A 14,940-nucleotide genomic window follows, 5' to 3' on the forward strand; every position below is an offset into this window, starting at 1 on the left:
AATAAGAAAATAAATTTTTAGGTCGTACTTTGGATACCGAACCGCTAAATTTCCTATGAAAATGATATCTTTTCGTTGGAAACCTCCATTTTCTTTTCCAAATGAAGTGTTTATCGAATCAGCTGACTAAATGTGTGGCAGTGGTAGTAAGAATTTGCTACAGCCCCCTGGTCCATAGGCTGGAAAATGTTGGTGGTATTTGGTGGCAAAAACATCACGTCTATGTACTTTCCAACCCCGCGGTGATTCCAATATTGGTGGTGCATTGTCAAGAAGTACTAAAATTTTTGGAGGCAGTCCAAGTTTTTTGGAAACTCCACCGTAGAACTTCATATTTTCAGAGAAATATAAAAAAAATGTAAATTCATGTACTTTCGAAGAATGACCTTAAAATTTTGAGAAAATTATGCAACAAAAACGTATTTTTAGATATGCCTAAGTTTTTTAAATCCGATATTTTTAAATTTATTTAAAGTCACGTAATCAGAAAGCTTAGACTTGACCTTGCTTGGTTTATTTTGAAAAATAAAATTGTGAATTTATCCTTTTAAAGGATATTTGGCATCCGTTCAAGTTTTGTGCGTAAAATGGAGCTGAGGTCAACGATCCCTTCGAATTAAATATTGTGTGTCAAGAAATACAAACGAAATATCCGGGGCTGGAAACTTTTCCGTTCGGCAAAGTTTGCTAAAATGATAAGTCGAAGTTTTGCTATATTGCCAAATTTATCTATATTTCAGTTTTGATCAGAAATGAAAATTTCCTGCTTCGGTTTTTGTAATATTGAATTGTATGGCCATAAAAACAACACTCGTGTATAATATTCATATAAAAGCTTGTGTAAAAAATCTTCTCGAGTCTAACAGAAACGAGTACAGGATGTTTTTTATTCTTAGTTACGGCAGATAACTTGACCTTTCATCAGGACGTGTTGAGGATTTTCTATCAAGTCTGGCAGGCTCAAAAACTACCATTTTTTGTAGTAAAATGTGGCCCCCCTTTTTACAATAACTAAAAGTAACTGCACAGATAATTGCAGCTTGGTTTGCCGTTCAAGAAAATTTCATTACCGACCTCGGGGCACGTCAGCATCCAGAGAAAAAAGGGAAAAAATAATTTCTACATATGAGGTACGGGATGATTTAATGGTAACAAATGGATTTTCCCCGTTCTACCCCAAATCTAGCTGGCCACTTCCTGCTTCCCTACGTAAGGAAATTCAAACTGAAATGATAGATAATTCCCGTTCGAGACAATACGATCCCCGATGTTGGGAAGCGCCGGTATGGAGAGAAGGCATTTGGGTATGTTTGGGTCACCTTCTGTCGTGCGGCCATATTGTAGGGGGTTGCCGCTATCTTGATACTCAATTTAGCCGGCAAAAAACCGGCAGTTTTTGAACTGGCTTCAGGATTTATTTTGACTTGACAGACCTTAAAAATTAAGCTATTATGGTAGTCAGTCACGTAATTGATCGATTTATTGCCACCACAGTTGAATAAATTGTAGTTACTTTTAAATATCGTACCAAAATTGTGATAGCATCATAATATGGTCGTAACGGTAGTTTTTCAACTATCTGGACGTGAATAAAAATATTATGCAATATTTGATAACGTTATCGTTTTCGTCGGAGCATTGATAAGATAAAATCTAGATTTTTAATGAATTTTTGACTTGATAAACGCATGCATGCGTTTTATAACGGTTTTTGTACAGCCAGAAATATTTAAATAGCCAGAGAAAGGTTAATGCACTTTATTAGTTATCAAATTAGAAAGAAAAAAAATCGAAATTCGTGCAATTTTTATAAGAGCATTGCTTTCAAATACCGTTATCATCAATTTTTTATTAAGAGCTAATTTAAATTGAGTCACGCCCTTTACATCATCAACGAAATGAACAAAAACGGTTTTAATCGTGGATACGTTCGAAAAATTTATGGCGTTGAGCAATAAATTTTACTATTTCTATTGAATAACGATTTTACAGAATAATTGAAATTTTATACGTAAATATTAGTGACCTACTACATTAGACAATTCATAGAAACTGCCTCACGCAATGCCTGATGAGTTTCTTATATTTTGAACGTCAAAAAATTTATTTATATTGATTTTTAACCATAGTTAGAAGTCTCAAAAATTCATAAAAATAAACCCACGAAATATGAAATAAAAATTCAGTTTTTAGCAGATTCCAAATCCATTTAACTCCATTTTTTTACCAAGATGAATGTTTCTTATATTTGTAAACAACGTCCTGAGTACGTTCACCATTAAAAATGTCAAACTTCATGTTGACAATGGCAGATTTGACATATTCAGATCAGTGTTGCCATATCTCAAAACAATATACCAAAATCCGTATAAATCGAAATATTTACTGGATCTCTTCGAGTAAGTTTTAACTATTTTTAGTTTCTTTATTGCTCAAGGCACGTAATTAAATATTTTTTCACGTGTTTTGAAGAAAATATTAGTACACTGAGGCAATACCCGCCAAATGTTTCGATAATTTTTCACCAAAACGTAAAACGTCCTTGAATTCGTAATAGCAAATTTAATATACGAAGCGTGTTAAAACAGGCTGTCCAACCTATTACAAACAATACACAAGATGGTAATTACTAATGCAAATAAAACTCACCTACATATTATCTAGTTAAGTGAATATATTATTTTAATTAGAATTAATTTCACGCTTATTTTTAGTGTTAATCTCGTTAAATGATATTCCGTTAAAAAAAAACTTTTCACTTACACGAAAAGACTATTTTTTCGAAAAATATGCCGTATTTTTAAAACTTGATTTACTTTATGGATCTTTAATTTAAGGACGAAAGAATAGAGAGAGGAATCGAAGACTACAAAACAGATATTGAGTAAGTTCGGATATAATACCCATTCGTACAACAAAAGTAGTGAATTTTTCTACTTTACGTTTTCTTAGTGTGAGAAAAGTAGTAGAAAAACTGTCGTCCAACCTCTGTAGCCTTGCCTCTATTCTCCACCTTTTTTAAAATTCTTATCTTCATCTCCAAACATAAACTTTTAGTTCTACTAACGCACAAGCAATCTTATTCAGTAATTACGGCAGAATATCATAAATTTTAATAAAAAACGTTCACTTTTACCCACCGAAAAACAACTAGAAAAATGTAAACATCTTCAAAGATACGAACACGCCACGCGCGTCACTGACCAATCAACTGTTATTGTACTGGTTGAATGCAATCATGCCTAAATAACCAATCAATGCGTTCGGTTAAAGCGCGAATTTTAAAAACGTTGTAACGAAATCGCGCCAAGTGAGTTATTACAGTATTATATATAATACATCTTAGTTGTCGCTGAAGGTGACAGAATCCTTACTCGTTACTTTTACCATATATTTTGCTCCTTCAAGTGAGAATAGAGCTACTAAAATAATACGCAGTAAAATATGCAACGAATCACAAGTTTTATAAAAAACAACTTGGTATTAAAATTAATTTGAATCGGAGTATAAATCACTTTTATATATTTACAACGATACAAATAAAACTTCCAATGTTATTGGTAGATAAAATTTTGATGCAATTATTAAAAAAAAATAATTTCTAATAAATTGTAGACATCTGTTGATCCAAAGTTAATGTTTCTTATTTTTCGTGTATATGAGTCTCAATTTTTCATATAAATGACATCATCTTTAACTTTACAAACATTCAACCACCCATAAAAACCAATAATATTCGTTATATAGGTTAAATGTAACCAAAACGACACTGTAATCTAGCTCAAAAGACAATGGATGATCATACTACTACGACTTTCTCTTATTCTTAAACGAATGCTTAAAATGTGTGTGTTATATCACGAAAATACATCTCCACAATAACAGATTATACAAAACTACAAACTAGATATCAAAAGACTGCATAAAACTTGAAATATATCGACTAAAAAGGTCCCAAATCGATCTACTTTCATATAAAAAATATTTTCGTCTTATACATTATTAAAAAATTTAATCAAAATAGACTTGCCTATTAAGATAACAGAACATTTTAACACAGCTAACACCCACAACAATTTAATAAAAGCTTATGTCATACTTAATTACGCTAGAAATTCGTTTAATGTCATCATTAAGAATTATATAATAATAACAATATGCCATTAAACTTTTAACCTCAAATTTAACCAGAGTATATTTTCAAATTGTTACGATATCGATTCAACATTTTTATGTATGATATTAACCTGTACACCCTTTCGTGCCTTTGTCCCAGGTTAGTTAAGGGATACAATGATTATATTACTTACTTTCGATTCGATGGATGTAAACCTTAATATACGTCCATAAAGGAAACTTCTTGTATGGTTTCTAAAACCCGGCACTAATAATGATAAACCCGGTATAACCGAACCGCACAAACACAACTTCGTTTGTGGAACTGTTGTAACAAATTTGCAAATGCAAAGCTTGTCTTTATTGAAACTGTTGGTAAAACGCAAAACGCAGCACGCTGGATTAAGCGTGCGCTGTTGCCGGTTGAACTATTATATTTTCCTTGACATTAATAAAAAGTATTTATTTTAACAATAATGTATTTAAAATAGAATCTAGCAGGCAGATGATAATAAATACAATTGAAATAAAATAAAAAATAACGAAGCCATTTTATAATTAATACTAATATTGGAATAAATATTGTAGTATAACATTCATACTGTATATTTTATTTAAATTTAGTATACAGGTTCCATAAACTAGATGATGAAAAACGCTGTTAGCAATCTATTAAAAATGATTATTTGGCGTAACTAAATGAGCCATTTTAGTGGAAACGGGTTGAATGGGTACGTGGCACAGTTGGACACGTGCCAATGACGAGTCAGAATTTGGAATAGTGGGATGGGTGCATTTATGTTTAATCGATATCGAAGGGTGATTCGTTAAATTTAATTTTCGTCAAATTAGGTTATGTTATGCATATCCAGTGTTATTAGGTATTACTGTATCACCATATTTTCTGTAATACAATGAACAAAATATCTTTAAATTGTTATATTAATATCTTTAATAATATAATATCTTTGATATCAGATGTTATTTAACATGACAATTGACGTAATCGTGTCATACAAAGTCTTATCATGATGCAATCAAGAACTAATTATTGAAACTGTTCATGTATAAACTAAAAATACAATTCCAATTGTGTCATTAATCATTAATTAATTTTTCATCGTTCCTTGTATATGTGAATTAATGTAATAGCGAAAACAATTATAACAAAAATAATTTTTCACAAAATTTTTGATTCCGAAGATGAATTAAAATTTTTAATATTGTAGTTCACAATCTCACATTCTGGCAACGCTGATGTCCTTTTAACCACGCCTGTAACTGATTAAACTGTAGTTACAGATTTTACCACACAGCGCTCTTTGTCAAACAACAAACGTGAAGTAGTAGAAAACTATATTGACGTTTGTTGATATAAAGAATAGTTAATCGAATGTTCAACAGATCGAGCTAGTCGGTTGGTGAATAGGTATAAAATTTGTTTACTTTGAGATGGAAACGAAACACACATAAGAATGTTATAAGTTGCAACAGTATATTATATTGACGATTGTTAAATAAATAACTTTGTTTGCACATCACATATTTGAAATTAACGTTTCACGAATAATTATGGTAATTATTGATACGTCAATATAAATAAAAAAATCAATTTATAGGTATGTCATGTGGGTTTTTATGAAAGAAAAATCCTTTAAATATTTAGAAAATTATAAAATTCATTGAAAAGAATTAAAAAAAAAAAGTTTTTTGTAGTAGTTTTTCACTTACTCAGTTTGATCAAGGTCGGCAGGGAAAGGGCTGCTATTTTCAGGTATCGGACTAGGTTCCGGCTCTTCTTGAACCGGCGTTTCGAAAATAAGCGTTTCTACCATTGATCCTTTGGAACTGCCAAAAGACACCCTGAAAAAAAAACAGTAATTGCAAAATTGAAAAAAACTGATTATAATAAAACGTTGTCTCTATGTCTAGTTTGCAGAGACAAAGTTCTATAGAATTTTATGGAAGTCTGTATCGTGTGGACCCACCATAAGACAATATAGGTCAAAGAAGACGTTTAACATTTACCTATAACTTCTTCTGATGAACGTGGGAGTGAAATATCTCATATTTAATTTGTTATAGTTATAAATATAGCAGCGTAAATCAATGAACCTGACCATCGTTGTTTAACAACAAAATCGCGTGCTGTTAATAATGATTTATGCCTTTGGACAAACACCTGCATCATGTTCACAGTGTAAATCAATTAAGAAGAATTATTCTTCCTGTTTCGTATCATTGAATGGCGATGGAATAGTAATTACAGAGTGTGAAAAACTTTTTTGAAGCAACTTTAAATTGATTTATAGCGCCATCTAGCAAACGTTATAGGTTTCTCCAACAGCTGATTGACAAGTCACATAATTATATGTTAATAACATTAGTTTTTTAGACACATTAAAATATATTTAATTTTTGATATAAATACTTTGATTAATTTGGATAATCACTTTGTTGTTCTACATCGTTTTTTTCTTAGTCACACAAGCCGAAAATAATTGGAGAAATATTTAGGTTATTAACAATTGAAGTGAATGAAACACTAATTCATTGATTGAATAACGGAGTTTTCTTCAGATTTAACTTCGTTAAACTGCTCAAGTTAATTTAATAAGTTAACCAAAAGATCACAACAAATTAACCTCTGCATTTCGTAAGGTTTCCGAATGTTTTTTGTTGACATTTATTTGGAAGTGGCTATGCAAACAAGGTAACGTGAAAATTGGAAATATAAAATAATAATTTCATGAATTTATGTGATGTAAAAAGTGTAAGTCGGCGTTTGGATTGCGAACAAATAAATTCTTATAAGATTTAATGATAACAAAATTATTTACAATACATATATGAAAGGTTCTACTCCGACAGGGTTCAATGTGCCATTGAACGACTTTAAACTGCTGCTGAAGCCCCAAATGCTACTTAAATATTTGTCTTTATGAAATATATGGCTACTTTCGCATGAAATTGGGGTTGAGGATCATTTTTAACGCTTATTCACATTAAGAATTCATATTACAATAAAACGAATGGAGTTTTAATCTGAAGTCTTCCATGGCAAATTGGTTATTAAGTAGCCAATCAAATCATCTGATCTCTTTGAAGTTTTTGAAGTATTTTTTTATTGCTGACTACGCTGGCTTACCCCGTAAGTGTGGTAAACAGGAATAGTTCATCCACTCCTCAATAAAATCTGGAATTATGGGAGGTCCCAAAAGATTCGAGCGCAGAAACAATGATCAAACTACCAAAAAAAGGGAATTTATCTAATTGTGAAAACTAGTGTCCCATCACGTTAATGAACAAGTGATATCAAGGCTCCAGTTAATCTGGAAAGAATAAGAGGGAATACAACTGGATATGGTTAAATTTGCTCGATAAACAGAGAAATAATGTGGAAAATAATAAAAGCACTATCAAAATAATGCAACTTATTTATAATAATTGCACAGACAAGATACAGAACAAAGGACAATCATTACAGCAAATCAAAATCTAAAAGGGGGTGAGACAAGGAAGTGATCCAACCCTGTTTACAGAGAATACAAGGTCAAAAATCGACTAGAATATATTTGAAAATCTGGAGGACTATGAAACCCCGGATGACATGTCTATTAAATGCTTCATTATTTTAATACTCTCTCATACTTTAAAATAGACTCATAGCTAACTCATCCCTAAGTTATTTGAGGGGATTTTTAAGCGAGAAAATGGTGGATGAGACCCCTCAATTTTAACAGAAATATCTACTTGTACTTTTTACTAAAACATATTTTAAAATGAACGAAATAAGATCCAGACATAAATGAATGAATCGGGGTTTATATGATCAACCTGATTGTCGATTAGATCAGGAATTAATCAGCAGTTATGGAATTTTCAAATGGGAAAACGATTCCCTATATTCTATCGAATTTTAGTTTTCTTCTATCCAGCCGACTGTGTGTTATATAAACACTCATGGGCACGAACAAATTCTATCAGGCTTTCACTCAGTGAAGTCATTTTTCAGGGTATCGGCGAGGTTATGTTTTTGACGTTCAGCACGTAAAAAGTAGAAATTTGATTAACTTCGGCGTATTGTATGCGTTATTACAGTTCGCACTATCTTTGACGTTTACGAATGTTTTATGATTGACGTTTAATTCCTTCACTACATAAAATATCGATTTATTTAAAGAATTCCATCGATTATTCAACGGTTGATGTATCAAAGCATAGTTTCCTCGCCATCTATTAGGAAAAACTGAAATTAATCTTCTCTAGGAAATAATCGTATGAAATTACTAACATAGAAACCGCAGTTGAGGTTACTATCTTCTTCTATGCTTTAATTACGTTTTATATCCTGTGGTATTATACCCGCTGGGATACAATAAAATATAATATGTAATGTCGGTAATTCTCTTTGATGTTAGCAAAACCGATATTGAGTGCCGCCTATTAACCTTCTCAGAATGTACTTAAATCTCGTATCTTCGTTTCTATTTATGTTTCAGCTTCGTAGCAATACAAGAAATGTTTGTTCTACTGTCCATTGTTTATTTTAAATAACTTTCAAATTTGGCGGGCGAGTTTATTTTGTACCGGGTGGGCAACTAAGAACGGCCGCAGGCCATATATCAGGCATACAGCTTTGGGAGATAAAAATTATAACAAAAGAGGCCAGTGGCTGTGAAGCAAATTCGCAACTGGCTAATGAACTTGGCCCAAGCACTAATAATTGAGCCATTTCTTGAAGAAACGAATTGCCAGCGCTTTTAGAAGACTTACCTTCAGTCATTCGTCGTGACATGATGGTTGCCCGGTAGATTACTCGATATATATTCGGTATTTTTTAGATCAAGCACACATACGACAGGCAATACGAAGTATTTCGATAGCAGAAATTGAAACTGTTGTCCTATGCACCCGTCAGCGACTAACTATAGAAAATAATGGGCAACGTTTTGAACACCTAAGTTGTTAATTAATGTAGGATTGAGATTATTGCTCTACTCCATCCTACAGCCACGCACGAAACACGACTTCTCTTCAACACAGTGTTGCCAGAGCTAGTACAATTTTAGTGTATTTTATACGCTAGTACATTTTTCCTTTTTTCTAATACATTTTCCCTGCGTTCGCAAATATAAAGTTATTTTATATTTTCGTTTAATAAAATAAACTAGATGATCGACGTAGAGATGAAACTTAGAATACGATATTATATTCAATTTAACCTGATTTGGAAATCGAGAATCACTCGTGAAGGTTTTCACTTACGAGTGTATTTTGGCCGTAGGAATTAAAATTTTGGATTATTTACTGATCCATTTGTGTTCAGTTCTCTTGGTTGGATGATTAAGGCGATCGAACGATTTGAAAAGAAAAAAAACTTTTCAAAGTTATAATTTTAAATTATGGCCGCGATCAACTGTCAAAGTTGTCAATGGGAGACTACTACGCAGTGTTGCCAGAGCTAGTACAATTTTAGTACATTTTAGTGTATTTTATACGCTAGTACATTTTTCCTTTTTTCTAATACATTTTCCCTGCGTTCGCAAATATAAAGTCATTTTATATTTTCGTTTAATAAAATAAACTAGAAATTGTACTAGATTGTAACAATAATTAGAAAACAGAGCCAAGTTGATTTATATTTAGATCGTGAGATTTTTGTACTGCATTGCTAATTTTATCGGTAAACTTTATATAAATTTTTCATCCTTAAAATAATAATGACACAGTCTATAACATTTTTGGAAAAAAAATTTAATTTAAACTTTTGTTTATACATCTTTCTATAATTTTATTAAATTTGTTTGAAGTTGGTACAATCTAGTATATTTTCTAGTTCAATTTTTACATTCCGCTTTTAAATTGTGGCAACACTGCTTCAACAGCCACGCCGACAATAACAATCGCGAGTCAGTCGGGAGTAAGACGTAGACGGTAAAGATTACTCAACTTCACGCGTGATCAAGACTCTCATTTAACATATAAACAACATAAACGAGTATTTTTACTATCAACCTCAGTTCTCTTTATTTACATTGTACATAAATAAAGTGTTTCCATTGTTTAAATTCTATAATAAAAGTGTTTTCCTCCTAACCGGAGTATTAAGAAGATAAAAACCCTAGATAACCATTAATAAGTTTGTTAGATGGTTTATTGAATGATTTTTTCTCATTGTTAGTAAAGTTAACTCCATCTAGCAGCAATAATAAGAGTTTAAATTACTGCAGGTAGGCCAACGTAATAACTTTACATAAATTTTTAATTTCCGTTTGGGCGAATCAACCTACTAGACGTTTGAACCTCTCATTTGAAAAGATAGACTAAAACTTATGAATTAAAATTTTTTTCTCCTTAAAGTTGTTGCTGTCCACCCGGTATTAACAAGTCGGTTATTTCGCATTGTTTTTTCAAAATGAAGATTTCTCAATCGATAAGAAAGACATCATTATTACATTTAATATAGTTTGTTGTGACTTTATGGTCCTTTATAATCGTGATGAATATTAAAAACAGTGAACCACTTATAGATCCTTACATGGGACAAAGCACTTTCAGGATAATATTTCCGTAACTTTTCCTTATTAAAACTAACCTATTTACCAGTTTTATTTTGACACATGATATCAGAAACATGACGGAAACTAATTAATCGCCGTAGTGAAAGTGTTGCCAACTTCTAAAAAGTCAATCTTGTATCGAATCGGCTCTGTATATATCATTAGTATAAGCAGGGTTGCCAACTTCCGATCAAAGAAATCCGGTGCACGCAACATTTATCTAGCAATTATCTTGTTTAAGATTAGACAAAAAAAATCAGTGCAATGCTAAAATCTAACCCCATATCGCTCGCTAATTTCAGAAAAAACTGTTTTACAATAGGCCGCTACTGGAAACAGCGCCATTTCGATTTAGTAGCAATACATCGAATATCCAGTTACGTTTTTACTGTTTCGGGAAATCCGGGACGGTTGGCAACCGTGCATTAGAGCGAATATTTATGTACGGAACATCCGGTATAATGTACTCAGTAAATTTCTCTACTTATTCCAGTATATTCTGGTCACAAAATGAAGAATAGTACAGAACGTGGAATTTATACAAATTATGACCATGGTATGGAAATATAAAACATACTGTTAAGGTGTGTGCGTACCTGACTACATAATACCCCATATATATGTCGAGTTAACGTATTTTGTGTAATAAACTCAACCAAGAATATGTAACAAACCGTCAGTGTTTTATGGGAACCAAACCTGTACGGTCGTCATTCCATATTTATAAAATAGAATACTAAAAATACCGGTCACATTCTATTTATAGTTGCAAATATGCAGGTATATTGGTAGACTATACAGATTGTCACAAAAAAGTACTATTCCGTCGTGTCTATTTCTTTCAAAGTAGGTACAATAAAAAATAATGAGGAATCATAATAGACCAAATAAATGCTAGTTTCGTCTTTCTTGGTAGCGTAGCGGGTTATTATTTTTAACAATCTCAAGTCGTCGTTGTTTCAACAGAATTTGATCTTTAAAGTCATTTTATATTTCACGGGTCGAAACGTCACATCTTTGACGGTGGTACAATGCTGTAAAGCTCTCAAAAAGTTATAATAAATACATTGATAAACTAATTTGACTGTTAGGATACACGCACATGTTCTGCACACTCTTTCCATAACCTACGATGACCCACGTTCAGGGCCGGATTAAGATTTATAAGGCCCGGGGCTAAAATAATGACGGGGCCCCCTTAAGGAATTCGGAAACCCGGTAAAATTCACAAAATAATATCAATACGTTAGATTTTTGGTATCAACACATCAAAAAATACAGAATGATTTCCAAATGATGGGGGGCCCGGGACTATAGCCCCCCCAAGCCCCTAGCTTAATCCGGCACTGCTCACGTTATAGTCTCGACGGTCTAAAGCTCGTGTTTAACTGGAAAAATTCGCTGCATTTAGTCCAGAATAACGCGTCATACGATTTGAAATAAATAATGATTCTAATTTATTTATTTATTATAAATATTAAGGTCTTTACCGAATATTATTATAGAAAAAACTGTTCTTGGTAGTGGAGAAAAGCTATACGGGACTACCGAGGACCATTTCATTCCCTGTAGAATTCGAGGCGGACCATATACGAGAATGGTACCAAAAGTACTTGGTCTAACCTAGAGATGGCGGTGGTTGCTTGAAAAATACCACTGAATTAAAAAGTATACAATCTATACAGCATATATTTCAAGTTTGAAGACGCCATGTTGTTTAGTATTTGTTTGGCTACCATTAATAGTGAACGTTTTCAGTGAATTTGTAAACATGGAAAAAATTCATCGTTATGTGCATCACAAAACACCGTTATCGTGTTTTTTATGTTAAAAAAGTAATAAAAAGTTATTATGATGAAAAATGATAAATATCTAAAATGATTTGTGGGTATAGTTATTGTTGGAGATGGTTATGTCATATAAATTATTGAGTTTGAATTTTTTGACGTCCAAAGATGCGAAGAACAACTGGTAGTACATGGCCGTTTTTTGACAATGTCCAAATTATATTAAAAAAAAGCAATTCGATTTGTCAGAATGAAAACTACTTAAAAGATCTAATACTAACTAAAAAGTTTTATGTTTAATCAATATATATACCAGCAACTTATTCGGTTTATGCCAAATTTATACGAAAAAATAACAATTTAAACAAAAATTCAATTAACCCTTTAAAAATTTGATTGATAACAATTATAACGTGGCAACGATGCAAAACGCTGTCATATTATGCCATCGAAAACTAGCTTGATTGATATGATTACGTTTTAATACGTTTATTTCTATGGTAAGATTAGATCTATGAACAAACTCTTCACGCCAATATTAATGATTTGATATTTGATATGAAAATTTTATGTTAAAATTTGTTTTTAGTTCCTCAGAACAGATGTTTAATTGATTTTTGTCGCATGTTAAAGAAAAGTAAATTTGGATTGTGTTGTTCGGATTGAAAGCTCGTGATTGAAATTATGTAGGCCATAAACTACTAGTCTCGAAAATTGTTATTTCACATGACATGTGAAGTAGAGATGCGTCAAGTGACTTTGTAACGTATTAGTGATATAACTTTTTGATTTTTGACAAGTCGAAAAGAACAGAATGATTTTTGAAAATGAACATAACCTATTTCTATGAAATATATCATAAAAAAGTCTGTTGCCAAAGAAAATGTTATTTTAATGAAATGATTTAGTTAAATTTCTGTGCTAGATACGCCTCTGTCCATAAATCGCTGTAAACCATTTTGAACTTCTCGATTTCTTCTCGTAAAAAGCATATTTACATTTCGATTTACACATTTCACGTGCAACCATTATAAAATACATTTAGTACACACGTGACAAAGCATAATAGTGACTTGATTAATCAAATTGTATGTCTTCCACCCCGATTAACAATGTTTGCGCTGTTGTCAGACTTTAATTTAAACATGTAATAGTATTTCCAGAACAATTGATAACATAAATCTTTCATCAACTTAGATTTTTCGTTAAAAATATTGTTTAAATATTTTCAGCACCTAATTAAGCTGTCCAAACCACGTGATTAAATATGGCGTTTATGGAAAAGTAGTTCCAAAGTGTTAACTAATATTATGGATATGTTTCTGTTTATTTAAAGTGTTTTCATGTTGATTCGGGTTTTTTGATATACTAATGATCATTTAAAGGCATTATTGACGAGAAATTTTTATATAAAAAATTCCGAAATTCCTTGGCGGTTAAACGATTTTCCCAATCACCTACAAGGCATGTTTAAAAAAAATAAGTTACAAAATAACCACTAAATGATATTTAAAAAGCTCCTAATACTACAAATTAGGATAATTATAAAGTTAACACGCAGATAAATTTCTGACACACCGTTAAAATGTCTGTTTTCATGTAAACCATAACCTCACTAAAAAAAAAACGTTAATGTAGTCTAGGGATTTCTTCATTTCGATATTTAAGTGTTTCTAATCTTTTTTAAGATATATTTGAAACAATTTTTCAAATATTTGGCAACACTGAATATCTGCATAACAAAGATAACGGTTTATTGTAAGTATAATTGGTAGACATAGAACGAGGGTGGACGTATCAGAAACTAAGCAGCTGCCTGTCGAAAATGATGTTCTATTTGAGGGGGGTGTGTGTGCCAATAATACCTCGTGGTAATACCCCTGGGGAGGATTCCAATTGTATGAAATTGCCTCGAACCCATCGATGACCTTCACGACAAGTGCAAAATGTAGTGATTTACTAGACAGAAAATAATATACAGTGTTTCCCATAATTGTTAAATATATATATTGAGAGTAGTGAATCATAGAAAATGTGTTATATTTTTTTTAGTTTAGGGTTGAATCAAGGTATGTAAGAATTGGAAATATTTCGATGTCGAAAATTAGTACTTCGGATTTTACCAATAATTGAATTACACGAAACGGTAGTTCTTGATCAAAATAGACTCAAGCGACGCGACAATCCTGCAATCACAAGTCACTGGCAGAAAAACTGACAACAACAAACACGAATTATACTTGACAGTGGACAAAATAGTGATAAAGCTGCTCAAGCGGTCAAATTATTGCTACAAGGCAGAAGTCACCAAGAAGTGCCCAATGCGCTGAAGATGAGTCAGGTTGGTGTTTCCAGAGTTTACCGTCGTTACCAAGAGATTGGAAACATTCAAATAAGACGCGGCTCCAGAAGCAAAAAGTGCACATCCGAGAGTGATAACCGTTTACTTGTTAGATCATCGCCGAGAAATTAGG

The 14,940-nt window shown here is 32.0% G+C and overlaps 1 protein-coding gene across 1 annotated transcript in view; it reads right to left on the reverse strand.

Moving 5' to 3' along the window:
• The window catches only part of LOC130452744 (uncharacterized), a 111,132-nt gene that overhangs the window by 53,052 nt on the left and 43,140 nt on the right, over positions 1-14,940 (reverse strand). The window contains exon 3 of the mRNA XM_056792161.1: positions 5,848-5,979. Coding sequence (XP_056648139.1) covers positions 5,848-5,979 — 132 coding nt within the window. The remainder of the gene's footprint in view (positions 1-5,847; positions 5,980-14,940) is intronic.

The sequence above is a fragment of the Diorhabda sublineata genome, chromosome 2 (genome assembly GCF_026230105.1).
Source record: "Diorhabda sublineata isolate icDioSubl1.1 chromosome 2, icDioSubl1.1, whole genome shotgun sequence".
In the NCBI taxonomy this organism is placed as follows: Eukaryota; Metazoa; Arthropoda; class Insecta; order Coleoptera; family Chrysomelidae; genus Diorhabda; species Diorhabda sublineata.